The 20,764-nt window shown below is 44.0% G+C and overlaps 1 protein-coding gene across 1 annotated transcript; it reads right to left on the reverse strand.

Annotated features, from left to right (window-relative positions):
- Positions 1–12,805: 12,805 nt before the first annotated feature.
- LOC115587281 (E3 ubiquitin-protein ligase TRIM21-like) lies at positions 12,806–14,440 on the reverse strand. The gene has a single exon (XM_030427031.1). It carries the CDS (start codon positions 14,438–14,440, stop codon positions 12,806–12,808), a length of 1,635 nt encoding a protein of 544 aa, XP_030282891.1.
- Positions 14,441–20,764: the final 6,324 nt, after the last annotated feature.

Below are 20,764 nucleotides of genomic sequence, written 5' to 3' on the forward strand. Positions count from 1 at the left end.
ACAGATCAGTACAGGAGTGCCCCGCCTCCTCTCTGTACCTCCATGGGAGTGATAACAGCTGTCCTGCCTCTCAGCTAGACAGAACTGCAGCATGGGATGTCAATGTCCATAGAAATGCTAGCTTAGAGTGCCCCCGCCTTGAAGAGAATGGGTTTATAGCTAGAGACATTGAACATTTTGAGCCAGACAACTGTGATCACCATGTTAATAATTACCTTAGTTTACTTGACCATAGTCTATTTTACTTGCCACGTGCAACCCAGAGGGAAACAGTTAAACTTGTGTGGAAGACCAGCTCTAAAGCTGTACACAAGTTCATACAATCACAACCTCCCAGTGTCAGAAATGACTACAGAGAGCTTTGTCAGGCATTGAGAAAATAATTCTCTTCTACAGCTGATGAAGTCACAGTAATGTTTGCAGCCATCCAAGTTAAACATTCCTGTTGTGCGATTATTACATTAATTTGAGGTATGCTTACTTTCAGGGCAGGAATGCACCAGGCTTAGAAGTGAACCCTACCTTCAAGGCTTTGTTTGTAAATAACCACACTCACATGGCAATTAGGATGCTTCAAGAAAACCTCCCACTGAATGGGATGAGGAAGATGACACAGGTGATTTGGGAAATTGTTGTCACTTCCAAATCCATTGGTAAGACACCTGAGCCTGCCTGCTCAAACACAGCAGCGTCTCAGAAATCTCCTGCCTCAAAACGTCACACTCCCAACAGACCAAAGGGGGGCTGACAAAAGGATTCATAGGGACACTCAGTGTAACCGCCATGTTCACCAACAGTGACGTGATAGTCATGTAGACAAAAGGAGTTGTAGAAGGCCATATACTGAAATCTTGGCCCAGAATTATGACCAGCCAGCAAACTGCTCAGATGACCACAGCTTCTCTGACAACAGTTCAGTGAACTGTCATAATTCCTTAGATAGTGACAGTGCCTCAGAATTCTTTTCTGTATCCAGCTACTCAGAGCGTTACGGCCCTGAGCCACAGTTCAAGCCAAACTTAAACTCCAAGAGCCACAGAGTTAGCTTCTGGTAACTGACAACACAATTCATCCCTGTGCTGACCGTTAACGATAAGTTACCCAACAGGCAACATTTGATTTGTTAGCAACAGCAGCAAAAGAAATTATTCTGAATTTAGTAATAGCCAAAAAACATGCTATTGAGACTGAATTCTGACTGGACACAGACATCACAGTCTAACTTTGTAAATACACTTCAACTACGTTGGACCTTCTTTGTATTTCCTTTTTTGTGTGAAATAACTGTTGTAAATCTCAGCTTAGGACACTGCATTCTCACTTGGACTTGCACATTTGTGAAACCCTTTTGTGAAAAATCTGCTTGAAGAACCAAATTGTAAGTCTACCAAAATGAGTCTGACTGTCTGAAGTAATCAGCATTGAAATCCAACGAGTGAAAACAAACACTCTCGAACACAGAATTGACCATATCATTGTAGGTGCCACTCTTTGCATCTCACCCTAACAAACTGACATCACTAACTTTGCTGTTCTCACTAACCCAGAGATTAACTGAGGAACACAGGTTTTTAGTGAATTCAGTGTCATAATCATAGGGTTTATCTGGATTTTCTTCTTCGAAGTGTAACTTCTGTTCTTGATGTTCTATTCATGATTCTTGCTCAGCCAAGATAGAGAGTTAGCCAATGCCCAGATGTTACCAATATTAATGAAATGATGGATGAACTCCTTCAAACTATGGATTATACATATGTATTTGTGATCTCAGGATCCCATGTCAAGCGACATCCTGAGACCAAAGGGGGGATGACTCTGAACTGAACTCAGTGTCCACAACACAATGGTGCCCCGGGTGAGGCAATGCACAACATCAACATGATATACAGTATTTTCAGCTTGTTATAACGAGAAACTTTATCATGGCCTCGAGCAATCACATCACAAGACTAACAAACATACAACATGTGAACGTGGACATGCTGCAGGGAGTTTCTCATATATTAGAGCTTTAGTTTGCGTTTGTTTCATTTGTGGGTGTGTATGTGTCATCATTGTGTGTGTGAGTTTCGGTGATCGTCAGTGACCCGGCTGCACCTGTCATCATACCAGACTGCAGATGTTAAAGTAAATGACAAGACTAGACATCTCCCACCCTCCACCACCACCTCCGGACAGTGCAGCAACATGCATTCAATCAATCGATCAATCAATCAATTATTATTATCTTTATCGACAGACTCGAGGTCCAGGTATAAAAAAAAACCACACACAATAAACAGACAAACATAAGATTACACATACATTACACATGTGTGCTCAATGGTTAAAAAACATAAACATGTTGGTTCCAATATTTCCAAAAGCTTGAGAAATATCTTGTCTCACTTTGGGTAGGGTCAGTCAATGATATTATAATCCCATTCCTAGAATCAATCAGCCGACGCATAAATTTAAACATAAAATTCCTAAGTAATGCCTGAAAAGTGGGAACATTACAGTTCACAAACATCTTGCTAGCACTTTCCCACCTTGGGTATTTTAACAGGATTCTAAGAGCATCATTATATGCCACCTTAATCTTATTCATCTTTGCTTTACTATGGCTACACCACAGGTGTGCTGTGTAAAGCGGAGTGCAGTATGCTTTAAAAAGAGCTGTTTTAACTTCATCAGTGCACATATGAAATTTGCGTGCCAGCATATTTGCCTGAGCATATAATTTATAGCACTGGCGCTGAATATCATCATCATCACTAAGGTCATTCCTGATGATATGCCCTAAGTATTTTACTTTGGTTACAATAACTAGCTCTTGTTCAGACAGGTAAAAGGAGGGAAACTTTAGCTTCTGATCCTCCTTAGTTCTAGCTATCATGATAACACTCTTTTTAGGATTGAATTTGATGTCAAACTGCAAACCATACTTAGTACAAACTCTGAGCAGTTGCTGTAAGCCAGCACTATATGGTGACGTAATGATTAAATCATCAGCGTACATTAAATGGTTAATAAGTTGATTCCCCACCATACATCCAGTCTTACACTCTTCTAATTCTCTAGACAGACCATCCATTTACAGGTTAAAAAGGACAAGTGACAATATTCCGCCTTGTCTGACCCCATTGGTAACAGGGAATGGGGTTGATGTTGTTTTGCCCCATCTAACTTGCATGGTTTGGTGAGAGTACCAATAATGCAGAATTCATATTAAGTATGCAGGCACCCCTCGCTCTTGCAACTTAATAAACAGTTTGCCATGATTAATGCGGTCAAAGGCTTTGGACGCATCTAAAAAGCACATAAACATTGTTGAATTGCACCTTTTATAGTTAGAGACAAGTTCTTTTAAAGCATAAATACACAAGTCAGTGCCATGCTTAGTTTTGAATCCAAATTGGTTGTCAGTCGTTATTGCATAATCTTGAAGCCTGTCAAGCAAGATCCGTTCAAACACTTTAGATAATATACTAGCAATAGCAATTGGTCTGTAGTTATCTATGCTTGATGCTTTGCAGGTTTTATCTTTAATGACTGGTGCTAGCAGTACAGATAGCATAGAGTCAGGTAAAATACCATGAAACATCAATCCAGAGAAACACATAGCAAGTAACACTGAGAGTCTGTGGCTTGCATATTTCAGGTGTTCAGCTGTTATTTTGTCAGGACCACATGCTTTCTTCGCAGCCAATTTCCCAATTGCACAATACACTTCATTTGGCCTTATAACAACACCATCATTACTAACCACATCACCAACCTTAAACTCAGCACTCATGACACAGTTAAAAATTCCCCTAAAATGGGTTCTCCACAGCTCAGCAATATTTTCATCCCCAGAGATCCCATCAATATTAGATGGCAGAGGCATCTTACTGTTGTTGGAGACTTTAACTTCTTTCCAGAACTCATAGACATCATTCTGCAACAATTTTTTTCCCATGGAATTTGCCCTCAACATCTGGTCATTTCTTTTGATAAAACGTACAGCATATTTAAACTTGGCATTTGCCCTTTTCTTATGTTCAAACTCTGGGCCATGCCTAATTTTTCCAGCTAATACCCAGCTGTGGAGGGCCTCTTTAGCCTCTGTATGAAGCTCATGTACATATTCATTCCACCCTGGCCTAATGCTTTGTTTCCTTTTTTCTTTTATAAAATAATTACTGTCATTATTTAAGCAGTTTACTATTTTCTCATACAATCTAAGTATTTCAGAGTTGTGCTCAACGTTCATACAATGTTGTTACACAAGAAAGCATCAATTAGTATATCAATATAACTGAGACTTAAATCTGTCAGAGAGTTATACTTCCAGAGATCATATTCTGTGAGCCTTGCCCAATCAACTTTCCTGTGCTCATGAGCCTCATAGCTGGTCAGCTCAGGTAAGCTATCAAGATCTAATACCATGGAGAGAGGTATGTGATCTGTTGTAGCCAGACTATACAGAATGTCAATCTCCATAATGCAATCATGAGCATCAGCTGTACATATACAATGATCCAGCCAGGATGTTGTATGCCATGCTTCACTAATATAAGTGTAGCTATTAGCTGGTGACATCACTTTGCTTGTTAGGACTAGCTTGTTATTTTCACAGAACTGATTCAGGTGTCTCCCAAATAAGGACCCATCATCTGAGATATCAGCATTCAGATCACCCAATACAAATATGCATGTACATTCACTTTCTTTAATAAAAGAGCTGATAAAGGCCAGCCTACTAAGGTATTCATTTTCATTTTGATAGCTTTCATAATGAGTGTAAACATTTAAAATAATGAAGGTGCACTTTTCATGTGCAACCTCGATTGCAATAGCCCAGTCAACCTCTAGTCTGACAACACTTATCAGTGGATCATATTTCTTCCGCCAGAAAATGGCCACCCCTCCAGGTATTCTACCACGTATTATTCCCATACTTAAATCTGTTGTGGACTCCCCTGCCCCATAGAAGTCATCATGCACAGAACCAAGTTTTCCTAGATCTTGTTTAGGTAGAAGAGTCTCTTGTATACACAGAATGTCCGAGGTCACAAACAGTTGGTCAATAACAATGCGTCGCGCTTTGTCCCCGGCCGCCTGTCCAAGGCGTAAGCCACGCGTGTTATATGACACAACTTTCATGATGATGACGGTCCAGGCTTCACAGCAACAGTTGTCCCAGCATCAGACACACAACCAGTCTTTGCTACAGAGCGAGTTTTTATGCCCACTGGTTTGCGCGCTTCATAAAAGCGCCGCACAAAGACACCCTCCGGCCAAAGTTGTGGCTCATACATTTCGCCCACATTATTGCATTCAGCAGTGACTTTGAATGAGTTATATCGCCTCTGGGCACTGTCTATTTTTTCACAGGTCACATCACGATGTAGGTTGTCTTTCAGGTAGCTAGCCAATGCTTCTGAATTTACATCAGGCGAGAATTTTGTGGCGAAGACACTCACCAGTTTTGTCTTCACAACCTGTATGGATCCCCCTGCACTGGTTCCAACAATGCCACTTTTCTTATCCCTCCTGGGGGCATTCATTCTCGGCTTGTTCTGGATGAAGGCATCCCCGTGTGAGTGTTGTCTACGCCCGTGCTTGACTACGCGACTCCATTTCGGGGAAGCCGTTTCGGCGCCGCGGTAACCCGAACCTTCCTCTGCTGCGTTGGTATTCAGCACCGTGGTGGTTCCAGACTCCTGCCCCGTGTTATCCAAAACCTGGCCTGCGACGTCCTCCTCGGCGACCTCAGGGCTGAGCAAACTTTTCGCGTCTTCGTCACCTTTTTCCATTAGGCAAAGCCGTTGATTTAATCCTGCGACAACCCCACGGAGGTCCTCACATACATCTGTTTGCGCAGACAAAGCCTGTTTCATGGTTGATAAATCCACACCTAAGCGATCAATTTTCCCCAGTAAACAGGAGACATCAAGGCTGTTAAAAGTCACAGGTGGAAGTTCATCCAAATGATAAGAAACAAAACGAGGGATGTTTTCGCCAGCCTCATTTAGCACTTTTAAACAACTTTTAACGTTGTTCACGTCCTTTTGATGCCCTTTATGCGTAACAAAGCGTTGAGTGGTATGCGGACAAAGTTCAAACAAAACTTTCCTTGAGTTTTCAATCCATTCTGACCCGAAGTGATTCACAGTCAGCAAAACGATATCATCCTGACTGAGAGTTTTCATTTTAACCATGAGAAAGTTCAGCAGTTCATCTTCCACCACAGTTTTACCATCAGCTGTGGTGTAAATCTCCGGTTTTATTCTACTTTTTCTCAGAGGTGCAGCGCCTTTGTCTCTGCCTGCAGCCTCCGCCATGACAGTAACCAGCAGACGGATGGTGTAAAGACAGGTTTAGATTCCTTTAGATTCAATCTTTATTTGTATGGCACTTTTCATACAGAGGAGTAACTCAAAGTGCCTTACAGAGATTAAAACAACAACAAAAAAGAGAAACCGTTAATAAAATCAAGAGAAGAAAATTAAAAGAACCCAACCCTCCCACCCCCACAGACATGCAGAGACATACACACTCAAACAGACAATCGCACATATGCACGCAGACACACAGACTCACACACTCATACCCACACATACACTAAAGAGACATGGCTGGGCAGTGAGACCTTAAGGCGTGGAGGAAGCTACCTTTGGGGGGGCCTGCCACACTGAGAGCGATCCTGGTCCAAGGCCGCAGAGAGAGCCGCCACAGGGACCAAACCAACCCGTGCAGACAGGAGGCCCCACACCTCGGTGCGGAGCCCTCTAACCACCCGGGCCGAAACGGCCCCCGAGACAGCACCCCCAACGGCCAGACCAGAGACAACTCCCAGCCCGGCAGGCCCCCATGAGAAAACACTGGAGACTAAAAACTGACAGTCTAAAACAGTAAAATAAAGCAAAAAGCATAAAGGCTAAAAACACAGAGGACTAAAACCTAAAAGCATAATGGCTAAAAACACAAGAGACTAACACATAAAAGCATAACGGCTAAAAACAAAAGAGACTAAAACATAAAAACATAAAAACAAAGAGGCTAAAAACTTGAGCGATTAAAACAGTTTCAAGAATTAAGTAAAAGCATGGTTAAAAAGGTGGGTCTTGAGCTTCTTTTTAAAAACCTCAACAGTCGCCGTAGCCCTGAGGTTCTCCGGCAGGCTGTTCCACAGTCGGGGCCCATAGTAACTGAAAGCCGCCTCCCCGTGCTTTTTTTAACTAACCTGTGGTATGGTCAAAAGGCCGGGGCCAGAGGACCTCAGGGTGGGCTGATAGACTAAAAGCAGGTCAGATAAATAAGAAGGCCCAAGACCGTTAAGACATTTAAAAACTAGTAAAAGAACCTTAAAATCAATCCTGAAACGCACAGGGAGCCAATGCAGCGACTTTAAAACCGGAGTAATGTGGTCAAGTAGTTTTGTAATAATTGTAAAATCGAGATGCTCTTTTTGGGAAGGCCAGAGAGCAGGGCATTACAGTAATCTAAGCGACAAGAGATAAAAGCATGCATCAGCACCTCCGTGCTGGCCTGAGAGAGAAATGTGGGGACTCTGGCTATATACTTAATATGGTAAAAACCTTTCTATTTAAAATCTTTGTTATATTTTTGATGTGTGAAATAAAACTGAGCTCAGAGTCAAAAATCACACCCAGATTTTTTACAGATTGTGATGGTTTAAAATTCTCTTACTTTGGTAAAAGTTTCTCTTTCTGACCTTCAGGACCAATGAGTAAAATCTCTGTTTTGTCCTGGTTGAGCTGTAGGAAATTTGCTGCCATCCATGTCTTGATATCCAAAATGCAGTTAAAAAGGACATCAATAGGCCCTGTGTCATCAGGAGACATGGCGATGTACAGTTGCGTATCGTCAGCATAACAATGAAAGCTGATGCCATGCCTCCTGATGATGTCCCCAAGGGGAAGCATGTAAAGATTGAAAAGAGTTGGACCTAAAACCGACCCTTGGGGAACTCCACAGTTTATTTTGTGGGTCTCTGAGGAACATGTATCCATACTTACAAAGAAATGTCGATCTGTGAGGTAAGAGACAAACCAGTTAAGAACAGTACCAGAGAGGCCGACCAGGTTCCTTAGTCTATTTAATAAAATGTGATGGTCTACTGTATCGAAGGCGGCGGTTAGATCCAGCAGTACCAAGACTGTGAGTTTATGGTTATCTAAGTTGCACCTGATGTCGTTTAACATTTTTAAAAGGGCTGTCTCTGTACTGTGGTTCGTCCTAAAACCAGACTGATACTTTTCTAAAATGCTGTTTGTGATTAAAAAATCATTTACTTGGTTAAAAACAAGTTTTTCCAAAAGTTTACTTAAAAACGGTAAGTTGGATACAGGCCGATAATTATTAAAGATGTTGGGATCTAAGTTGCTCTTCTTCAGAAGGGGCTTCACCACTGCCGTTTTAAAGGAGGCGGGGAAGACACCCGTCTGAAGAGAGCAATTCACCATGTATAACAGCTGTTCCTCAAAGAATCCACAAAGTGTTTTAAAAACCAGTGTCGGAATTGGGTCTAATAGGCAGGTTGTGGGCTTTACTTTGGAGAGGACTCGACCAAGTGTCCTCGCATCAACCAGGGCAAAACTCTCCAGTGTTTCCTCAGGTAAAATCAATGATCCAGGTGTATCGACATTTAAAATCTGTTGAGGTAAAAGACTCGATCTGATGTAATTGATTTTACTTCTGAAGTGGTCTGCAAAGTCCTCGCAAAGAGCGTCAGTTGGTGCTTTGGAGGATCTAATAAAATTTTTGTTTGTTAAAAGGTCAATTGTGGAGAAGAGGAAGTTTTGGCTGTTTCTATGTTCGTTGATGATTTTATGGAAGTGGGAGATTCTTTCCTGTTTGACTGCATTATTATATGTTTTGAGTTGTCCACGTAAAATTTCATAGTGAACTGTTAATTTTGTTTTTCTCCATGTCCTCTCCGCACTCCTGCAGTTTCTCTTGAGTTTTTTAGTTTCTGCAGTTCTCCACGGGGGTGCAGGTCTTGTATTAATTGTTTTTATTAAAAGTGGAGCCACAGAGTCCAGCGCTGATTTTATGTTAAGGTTAAAACTGTCAACAATAAAATCACCTGGTGCTGTTAAAATTTCTGCAGGAGTGCTCTGTAAAATCTGGATAAAATTTGCACACAAAAGTGGTCGGACACAACCAGGTCCACAACAGAGGGCGCACCAATGGACAGGCCATAGGTTATGACCAGGTCCATGGTGCGCCCCCTGCTGTGGGTCGGCTGTGTGACATGTTGATTAAAATCTAGGCAATGTAGAAGGTTTAGAAATTCTCTCGACATAGGATCTGAGAAATGTCGCAGGTCCACCTCCTTTTTGTCCCCCTCTTGTAGACAATAAAAAGTTAAAATTTGGTGGGGAAGCCTAAGTGAGAACAACAGGTGCATCAGTGCAAAGCCATGTCTCTGTAAGGAGGATGCTGTCTAAGTTGTTGTCTAAAATAACATCATTTATGATAAAAGATTTGTTTAAAAGAGAGCGCACGTTCAGCACAACCATTTTAATGTCTGTGCTGAACGTGCGCTCGTCATGTCTTTTCAAAGGAATGTTAAAAACACAGTTTGGTCTAAAAACAGTCCGGGGTCTAATTTGTCTGTGTAAAGTCTGGTTTCAATTGTGTGGATGTTGTCCTGTGCCTCTGGGGCGACTGAATAGGGGGCGTGCATAGTGTAGGTAGGGGCGGGTGAAGGTGAGTGAGTGGCAGACGTTCCGTGTGCACGTGTGGCTACAGTGAGTCAGGAGGTGGGAGTGGTGCATGAACGGACAATCAGGTTAATGTTGACAGATAAAAGCCGTGATCCCTCCTGTTTGGGTGGATATCGTTTAAAAACGCTGCAAAATTGTCCACAAACGGGATACTTTTTGTGAGGCAGTACCCTTTCAGCCACAGGTGCAGCTGACGAAGGCGGCCATACCATACCGAGGTGGGGGAAGCGGGCGGATGATAATTAGATGCTTCCACGTGTCCAGCAGGCGATCCACAAGGGAGACGTAATCCCGTTTTAGTACCTCCGACTGGTGATTTTTGAGGTCGTTGATGCCGGCCTCCAGGACCAGCGTGGAGGCCGCACTATGCTGTTCGCTCAGCTTGAGGGCAGAGAACGCGACCTCCTTGACACTGGCTCCAGGGTGGCAGAAGGTTCGGCCACAGAGTGCTGGCACGTGCCTGACCATGGAGGTCCCGACAACCAGCACAGAGGGGGTGCGCCGCTCCACTGGCTGCCTAGAGGTGCGGCGGGGGCAGGATAGGGTGACGCTGGATGGAGCCTGAGGTTCGGGTTTATGGCGCCGGGCCGCGGTTTGTCCTGGCCGAGATGGAGGGGAGGGATCCGGCTGGACGGGTGGACCCCGGATCCTGGGCTGGTGAGAGCCACGATCAGCTGGATGGGCAGGTCCCGGGCGCGAGCCGGACATGGCACCCACGGGAGGGAAATCCTGCAGGCTTAGGATGTCAAACCTGTTATCCAGTGGCAGATCCGGAGGCGGAGGAGGAGGAGATCGACGAGCCCCAGCACCCCTGTGCACCACTGACCAGTGTTCCCCCAGCCTGAGTGGAGTTGAGCTCACTGGAGCCTCCACTCCATCCTCCTGTATGAAGCACAGCGGGTCCGCGGTGCGTAGGCAGGAGGTAGAGGGTGCCGATGACTTGGGCTTGGCTCCCTGACGGTGCCAACGGGACTCGGCTAGTGCTGCTGGTGCCGGAGTTTCGGTGGTGATCGAGCCGGTCCATGGCAAGGTGGTGTTGTCCATGGTCGTCATGCTCCGGTCACCAGCGCCGGATGTCCTCAAGTGGGAGATCAGCTTCGCCTGGGTCGTGGCGACAGTGGAGAAATCCATAAGGTTTTTGTCCTTCTGTTTGAGGTCAGCCTTCAAACCAGAGACGCTGGCCCTCAGTTTTGAGAGGGTGGGGAGGCATGATTCGCACACTGCCAGCATACCTGCAGCCGGCAAGGAGATTCGGCGTCTGGTAAGAAGCTCCCAGAGCTACCTGTTGCTAGCTGGTTAGCTAGTTCGCTAACGTTAGGGAATTGATGTCAGGAGTCAGGAGTATTCTGTCCTGACTTAAACAAACTTTTATGCTGTCACTGTTTGTCAGAAGAACTTTAAACCAGATTAATACAAATTGAAAACTTACACACTCAGCACACGGTAGTAAACGTGTGACACAGAAGTGCTCACACGTTACACGTAGTGCCTCTCTGTCATCAGCACCACTGGGCCACTTCTCTTAGGTCACACTTTTATTTTAGGATAATGAACTCAAGTATTTCATGGATACTGAGAGATACTTCTGGACTGCAGGTCTGTGTTCTCTCCTATGAATCTTTACTTTCATTTAATAAATGTGGAAATTAAACTGTTGTGTTTTTCCAGCTCTGCTCCACGTCTCTCACTTTGCAGGTGAAGTTTTGTTGCCTTTCAGGTTAGACCTGATTACTGATGTACTTTCTGTTCAGTATTTATCTTTATCTTGACCCAGAAAGCTTCACTGGCATGGTTGTGGCTACTTACTTACATCCACTGTATATAATTAATTGTAGCCTTTTTTAATAAAAAAACAAACATTTTATATAACACAGATGTCCTCATATCTGTTATTTTGCTAATTGCAAAATGTTGAAATAGAAACGTAGGTAAGTATTTAATAACAGAGGGACACAGAGACATGGTCATCTATTAAAATGTAGTTATTGAAGCTAAGATACCTTGTCCTTTATTTTATCTTTGCTTTGGTTTAGAAGTTGTTTTCTTCAGAAACATATTTTACAGTTGTTATTTTTATTAGACCCATGAAATTAATCATTGTAATTACAAGTACAACAATTCTTATTTATTTGAATCCACGTCATCTTTCACAAAATGGTTGTTAGTTGTTCTGGAGTCCACACAAAAACAACAACAATGAGCAAGAGCAGAAGTTATTGAGATATGTTAGTTTAATGTAACAATGACTGTTGTGATGTAAAGTGAAATGTTGTAATAACTAAAAAAGTTTTTCTTACAGACAGAATTGATTTGTTTCCAGTAACAACGAGCAGAGATGTTACAAGAAACATGAAGAATATCTTGTTACAACGTACAAAGGATTTTGTAAAATCTAAATTCTCCTTTTGACAAGAAACTGAGCAAAGAGTTTTTGTCTTGTCTCCACTTGAGGGCGTCCTCAGATCACTGGTTCGTTTCATATCAGCTGTTCAAACCTTCAATAACAGGACATCATCTCACACGCCCAGCTGTCTGTGTGGTGATGTAATGGAGGATTGGAGCTCGTCAGCTCAAGTCAGTCCAAGAACTGCTGACGGTGTTTTTAATGACATGATTTGGTTGTAATTACAAACAGCCGCTGTTGATATCAATAACAAACTAAATAATGTATCAGGCACGATAAAATGTTGTTTTACTTCTGTTTTATTCATGAAGAAAAGCAAAATCAAATTACTTTTTGCTCTTTTAAACAATTTTCAACAGGATGCAGCTCTTCTTATATTTAGAATAAAGAGTAAATTACACATCCAAATGCTTAATAATTGGTTCCTTTATTTCTGATGATGACGATGATGATGTTAAAGGCAGATAAACAATAGATAATAACAATCAATGCAGTAAAACTGGTGTGTTGTTTTAGTAAATATCAAAGTGGCACATCAAAGAAAAAATATTTACACTAAAAGGATAAAAAAAAACCTTGATCACAATCTGAAAAAAACAATGCATACATCACACATCACAAAATATACATGTACCACATTAAATGATGTGAAACTCATCATCAAAAACAAATGTTTGTTCTACTCAGTGTGATTGACAGGAGAGATGATCAGAGGAGCAGAGTTTTTACCACCAACATTAACACATGGACAGAAGAATGGGTAGAGTGTCTGAGTGAAGCAGCAGCCAGTAAAGGAATAGAAAAGAGCTGCAGCATCAACGTCATAAAAGGAGACCAGACCCTCCTCATAATCCACAAACACCCCCACCTTCTCAGGCCGAGACTCCAGAAAGAGACTGACTGCAGGGCGAGTACCAGCTTTGTACTCATTTTTATAACTCAAACATGTCAACCAGTAACCATTCTGAGGAGACAGTTGGATTATTTTCTTTCTGTTGATCGACTCTTTGGCCACTCCTAAAGTCCAGTGAGTTTTCCCTTTAACTTGAACCTCATAATAAAATCTTCCTGAAGAGAAAATCTGCTTTGCTAAGACATAAACGCAAGGATCAAATCTCTCTGGGTTGTCTGGGAGATTCTTCTTTACATCACCATGTTTAACTTGTTTTCCATCATCAGACAGGATGAGTTTGGGATATGCTGTCTCAGGATCAAGTGTCACATCCACTGCATACTGCTGGACCCTCTTCAGCTCGGCCTTCTTCATCTGTTTACTGAGCGTCTCCTCCAGCTGATTCACAGCTCTCACCACAGTCCCCTCATATGAAGGTGGACGGACGCTGACTCCTGTCCAGTCCTTGGTGGGTGGAGCAGTGTTCAGTGATGGGAAGCTTTGGAGGAGGTGGTGGTGGTCTTCAGACTGTGAGAGCTGCTCCACCTCAGAGCTTCTCTTCTCCAGCTCAGAGATTTCCTGTTCCAGCTCTTTGATGAAGCCTTCAGCCTGTTTCTCTGTCTCTCTCTGCTTCTCTTTGATGGTGTCGATGAGCTCGGCCTGGCTTCTCTCAACAGACTCCTTCAGAGCGCTGAAGACCTGAACACCAGCTGCTATCTCTCTGTCTGCATCTTTCTTACTGCGCTCCACTGAGCGCTTCATCTCCTCAATCTTCAGTCGTCTCTTCTGGATCATCTGCTGAATTTCAGTGTCTCTCTTCCCCAGCTTGGCCTTCTTTCCTTCATATTCTTCTTTCAGAGGAACAACATCATGTGTCTTGTGGTCTGAATAGGTGCAGATCATACAGACACACATCTGGTCGGTCTTACAGAACAGCTCCAGCAGTTTATCGTGCTTCGTACACATCCTGCCTTCCAGGTTCTCCACAGGGTCGATCAGCTGATGTCTTTTCAGGCCTGACATTGTCAGGTGAGGCTCTAGGTGAGTCTCACAGTAGGAGGCCAGACACACCAGGCAGGACTTCAGGGCCTTCAGTTTGGTTCCAGTGCAGTCGTCACAGGTAACTTCTCCTGGTTTGGAAACTTGTTGCTCTGAGCTGCTGCTGCTGGTTTTCTGTTGAGCTGACTGTCTGAACTGAGCAGCCATCTCAGAGATGAACGTGTTGACCTGCAGCTTCGGTCTTGTAAAGAAAACATCTTTACAGTTGGGACACTTGTACGGGACATTAATATCCCAGTGTTGAGTGATGCAGGTTTTACAGAAGTTGTGTCCACATGGTGTGCTGACTGGATCAGTGAACACATCCAGACAGATGGAGCACAGAAACTGATCTTCAGTCAGCAGACAGCTGACAGCAGACATGTTTACAGTCTGAGGATGAAAAGTGAAAGTGATGTGTTGTTTACTCATAAAACCATGTAGCTAGATTAACTGATTTGGAGCAGAGTTTAAGTTTTGTGTCAATAGTTGTTGAAATACAGTAAATATTATCAGCTGTACTCACCAGATTTTGTCAGAGATTTTGTCAGAGACGAGTCTTAACGGCTGTTTCTCTGAAGAATGTTTAGTTTCATTTGCTAAATGTGGTTTTAAAGCTGTTGTGTTTTTCAAGTGTTGCTCCACCTCTTTCTGCTCTGCAGGTGAGGTTTTATTGCCTTTCAGGTTCGACTTGATTACTGACATATTTTGGCACAAGATCTATTTTGATTAATCGCACTGAAGGCTTTACGGACAGTATGTGTTAACAGGAACCGTTTTACTTCCTGTTGTTCACATTTTTTCTTGTGTTGGAGTCTTTAACATGTGGTAACAGTCAGACAACCAAACAACAGAGGTCAATCCAAGACATGCAGCAAAATACTGCACCATGCTACAACTCTCTTTACAGCCTCTCCTCAAGCCAACAACAATCCCAACATGCACTCAGTATTTAGTTCCTAACTTTTCACATCACATGTCCAATCACATGACACATAGGACAAAGTTAATAGGCGAGTTCAAGATCACGCAGCGCTGCACAGCGCTTCCTAAATCGTAATGCTTGCTGGTTAAAATGTGTCCATGATGACATGAATGGGAGCGGTTTCTGCTGCGCATTCGATGTCACATGACCTTAAGTTATCGTGGGAGCAAGGCGAGAGCAAGGCAGCTGCAGAGCAGTTACTCTCCAGGTGCTGCGCGAGCCTAGACCCACCTTCATGACGTCAGGACTTTGCCCTAATTAGCTCTCATCTACGCTGACGTATATGACGTGTGTTTCGATGAATTTCCATAAGCCATAAGCGCCTGTGGCTCTTTTCTACTCAAATATCACATACTTTCAGATATTTAGCAGCCGTGTGGCCGAACCTATGGGATAGTCAACATGAATAAACCTATAAAATCCTTCATGTAACGCAACAACCCTGAAAGATCAGGATCAGAATCCTTTTATTGTCATTACACAGTGTACAATGAAATTTTAGCAGCATCCGGTTATTCACACAACATAAATAGAGGCAGAAGAACAAGTGAAAATTACAAGGCATTAGTGCAATGTAAGTATATTAAAAAAGTAAAAATAAATAGGTAATATGTACAGTGTTACAATTATGTGGTGATGATGTTGTCAATAAATTGCTTAGTTCTGTCACCCTACTTGTGGTGATGATAGAGAAGTGGTTAACTGCTGTGTTTTGCATGCAGAAAACACAGGTTCATCTCCAGTGTTATCTGTACTATCCACTTTTATTAGCCCTTTCTGTTCCCGTCACGTAGAGAGTGTCCGACTTCATAGCAGCGTTTGTATCCCCGCCCCTGCAGTCGAGAGCAGATCTTGCTGTTGCAGGTAGTCAGCTGGAGTTCAACTTGAACGCGCCAATTGTTGGGACCCACAGAAGAAGTCATTCATTGTGGATTTCAAAATGGACTCTGAACTGAACTCAGTGTCCCAGAATTCCCCATTCTTCACACCTAGGTGCAAAATTCAGCTTTGAGCTACTATTGGTCAGGGTGACAGACCCCCTCTGACCAGATAGTCAAAACTCCAGCGCCTTCCTTGTTCTTCCTCTCTCACTCTACAACCTCTACACTGTCAAGAACTCCAAAATCCTTCAAATTTGGTTGTAGTTGCTAAGTTAATTATTAATCAGAGTTATAGAATTAGTCAGTAATAAACAGTTTAGTACCTTTTTATGAGACTAATTTGGTAAATTTGCTGCTGGTGGTGCCACGAGGTGATCTGATGTAAATTTGATCCTATTATTTATCATAATTAATAATTATCCCTGATAATCATTAATTATTATTACTGATTTAACCTAAAACTCCCTTTTAATGCTCCACAAGTACTACATAATGTCAGGCCTGGGCTGAATATAGGACTCAGAATTAAAGCAATTCAATCAAGTTTTATTGCGAAATATATTTCCTTTACTTGAACTCTTTTAAGCAACGTGACTTAAAGAAATAGGCTATGAACCACAATCTCTAAACTGCTAAGCAAGGAACATGAAACAAAACACAAGACAGACTGAGGCAAAAGACCTCCAAAGAAAAGAAAAAAATGTAACAAAAAAATCGCTCACTGCGGAGGGAAAATAAAATAGCAATAAACTAAACTACTCTGGCGCTCAGGCAATAAAGAAATTACAACAAAAATTCGCTCCAAAGAGGAGGAAGAAAAAGGCTATAAACAAAACTACTCTATCAATATCTAAGAAAGTTAAGAAACAAAAGAGGCACTCCACCGGAGGCAAACAAAAGGGGTATGAGCTAAAACTTCACTTTACTGAAAAAATTACAAACAACAAGTCACTCACTTAAGAGGATCAAGAAAACAGAAATACAAACACAGTATCTTGGCGTAGTTGTGGTTTGAGACAAGGGCTGGAGATGCAGGACGAACACAAACACTCTGGCACAGCTTTCTTGACTCGGTCTCCTTGTCGGATTAGCACCTGACGAGCAGCTATCCAGATGCGTCGACTGCGGCGAATCAAGGCGTGGGCAGATGGGACTGACACCTCTGGTTCAGAGTCCTGCACGGGTTCGGGTACCCGCTACAATTTGGATGAAACGGGTGAAAAATAATGTCCTGTGTCGGACACGGGTGCGGTTCGGGTCGGACGCCTAAAGAGCGCGGGTCAGGTTTTGCGATTGTCATTTTCATGGTGTCAGGTGCAAAAAGAAAAATTTGCGACACCTCTACAAAAATATGCCTGCATTTCAAAATGATAAGCATGTACCGTATTGACCCGAATATAGGACGAGGTTTTTTTCGATGAAAATTATGTGGAAAAAGTGGGGTCGTCTTATAATCAGGGTCTAACCGTTGACACATGCTGATAGTTGTCTGGGTCGCTACACGACCACAACAGCAGAGGGCGCCAGCTTATTGTAGAGACGTCACTGACACTGTGGCTGCGGTTATCTGTCAATCACAGCGGGTGCGGGTCGGGCGTTGGTATCAATTTATAGCGGGTCGGCTCGGGTGCGGAATGTAATTTGTGCTACTGTCGGGAAACGGGTCGGATGCGGTTTTAAGTACGACGGGTATGGGCGGGTGCGGGTTTGCAAAATAAGACCCGTGCAGGACTCTGCTCTGGTTCATTGTCTGCAAAAATGGGAGGCTCATAACCATAAGCACATTTAAAAGGAGTGAAACCTGTGGCAGATGTAGGTAAAGAATTGTGAGCATACTCGACCCAGACCAGGTGTTTACTCCATGTAGAGGGATTCTGGGAGACAAGGCACCGGAGGCCAGTTTCCAGTTGCTGGTTGAGGCGTTCGGTCTGGCCGTTGGCTTTCGGGTGATACCCGGAGGTCAGGCTGGCCATTGCTCCGAGGAGTAGGCAAAACTCCCTCCAGAACCGGGACACGAACTGGGGCCCCTGGTCAGAGACGATATCTCTCGGGAACCCATGAACCCTGAACACATTGGTCATCATGGCCTCCGCCGTCTCTTTGGAGGAGGGTAGCTTGGGCAGAGTGATGAATCTGACCATTTTGGAAAACCTGTCCACCACTGTGAGTACAGTAGTGTTACCTTGAGAAACCGGGAGCCCCGTGACGAAGTCTAAGGAGATGTCGGACCACGGTCTGAAGGGGATGGGAAGCGGCTGCAGAAGACCCATGCCGGACCCGGAAGATGTCTTGTTACGAGCACAGACCGAACATGCCTCCACGTACTCCCGGACCTCCGGCTCCATGGATGGCCACCAAAAGCGTAGAGAAATGGCGAACATAGTTCTCTTAACTCCTGGATGACATGAAAGCGGCGAGGTGTGAGCCCAATGGATCACCTGTGGGCGTAATTCAACTGGGATAAACAACCAATTATCAGGACACCCACTAGGTGACGGAGCTCCACCATTAGCCTGCTTAACCTCATTTTCTATCTGCCAAGTCACCGCTACAACCACACAGTTCAGTGGAAGGATTGGTTCTGGTTCTTTGGCAACAGGCTCGGGGTCAAATAGTCTGGACAAAGTGTCAGGCTTGACGTCCCGGGACCCCGGCCTGTAAGAGAGAAAAAGAGAATCGGTTAAAGAAGAAGTCTTTTGGCTTTACGAATATACTCTAGATTTTTGTGGTCCGTCCAGACAATGAACGGTTGGTTGGCCCCCTCTAACCAGTGCCTCCACTCCTCAAGCGCGATCTTGACTGCCAAAAGCTCTCGGTTTCCGACGTCGTAGTTCCGCTCAGCCTTGGACAGTCGTCTTGACAAAAAGGCACAGGGATGCATCTTGTTGTTGTGTTCTAAGCGCTGAGAGAGAACTGCCCCGACACCTTCGTTGGATGCATCCACCTCGACCACAATCTGACGCTGTGGGTCTGGCAAGGTGAGTATGGGAGCTGAGGTGAATAGATGTTTGAGGGTCTGGAACGCCCTCTCCGCCTCAGACCAGTGAAACTGCACACGAGAGGAAGTAAGAGCATGGAGAGGAGAAGCTATTGCGCTGAAGTTTCTGATAAACCACCTGTAAAAGTTAGCAAATCCTATGAACTGCTGAACCTTCTTGTGGCTATCAGGTGTGGGCCAATCAGCTACAGCGGATTTAGCCGGATCCATCTGAACTCTTCCATGAGCTACAATGAAGCCCAGGAAGGAGACGGTGTTGGCATGAAATGCACTCTTTTCAGCTTTGACATACAGGTCATTTTCCAACAATCTCTGGAGCACTTTGGAAACATGATCTCGGTGTGTGTCAATGTCAGGTGAGTAGATGAGAATGTCGTCGAAATACACATACACTTGGGCGCGCAGGTGGTCGAGTGGTTAGAGCGCGTGCCATATACGCAGCCGATTCCGGCCGGAGGTCCTTCGCTGCATGTCACATCCCCCTCTCTCTCCCATATTTCCAATCTGTCTACTGCTTAATAAAAGGTGTCTATGCCGAAAAAAAATCTTAATACACAAAGTGGTCAAGGAAATCTCTTAACACATCATTTATCATGGCTTGGAAGACGGCAGGAGCGTTGGGGAGTCCAAATGGCATGACTAGGTACTCGTAATGACCACTGGGAGTGTTAAATCCGGTTTTCCACTCATCCCCTTCTCTGATGCGTGTCAGATGGTAGGCATTCCGCAGGTCCAGTTTAGTGAACACCTTACACCCTAAAAAATGCTGGGTTATTTCATCAACCCAACTGCTGGGTTATGAAATGTGTAACCCATTTTGGGTCATTATATGGGTTTTGGGTTATTATTTGGGTGATTTTGTGCAACCCATGCATTGGGTTAAATACAGTTGGGTTATCTACAGTCTATGGTTAAAATCCATCAACCCAACAAACATCAGTTGACCCAGCACTTGGGATGTTTATGCTTTGAACGTCAACACGTCATCACGCCGACTTCTCCCGTCCTCCACCACGAAGCACCGAGCGGCAACCGAGCCAAGTTGAAGGTTTGTGCACACGACATATCTAATTCACATTGTCCGTCTTGCGTTACGTATTTAAGTAGTATCTTTATATTGTCGTTATCATGGAAGCACACATGGATGCAGTTCATCTGTTTGGTTTTAGCCATTCACCAAATGAATTAGTGAAACGTCCATAATGCCCGCGGCTTTTGGTCATGTTTATTGAGTTAGCCAGCTAGCTCGCTGGTTCGCTAGCCTGGCAGCCGGCAGCTAGCGCGATAATTATCCGGCTGGTTTGCTTGTCAGCCCGGTACTTAGCCAGCTAGCCGGTTTGCGGGGTACGCGCGAGCTAACTAACAGGCTACTTCAACGGTCGTTTCTTTGCTAGCATACATGTAAACCGCCAGCTAACGTTAGCCGATTCGCTGGGTGTGCGTGCGCTAGCTAACAGGCTAGTTCAACGGTCACAATTCAACGGTCGCTAAGTAACAGGCTAGTTGCATTGCTAGAATACATGTAAGTTAGCAAAGCAACGACCGTTGAACTAGCCTGTTAGTTAGCTCGCGCGCACCCAGCGCTAGCTGGCGGTTTACATGAATTGACGACCGTTGAACTAGCCTGTTAGTTAGCTCGCGTGCACCCAGCGAATCGGCTCGAATCAAAACAGCCGGATAATTAGCCCGCTAGCTGCTGGCTGCCAGGCTAGCGAACCAGCGAGCTAGCTGGCTAACTCAATAAACATGACCAAAAGCCCGCGGGCATTATGGACGTTTCACTAATTCATTTGGTGAATGGCTAAAACCAAACAGATTAACTGCATCCGTGTGTGCTTCCATGA

This window comes from Sparus aurata, chromosome 8 (genome assembly GCF_900880675.1).
Source record: "Sparus aurata chromosome 8, fSpaAur1.1, whole genome shotgun sequence".
Taxonomy (NCBI): Eukaryota; Metazoa; Chordata; class Actinopteri; order Spariformes; family Sparidae; genus Sparus; species Sparus aurata.

Excerpts from the sequence above, each read along its gene's own strand:
- LOC115587281 (XM_030427031.1), bottom strand. The coding sequence starts at position 14,440 with ATGTCTGCTGTCAGCTGTCTGCTGACTGAAGATCAGTTTCTGTGCTCC.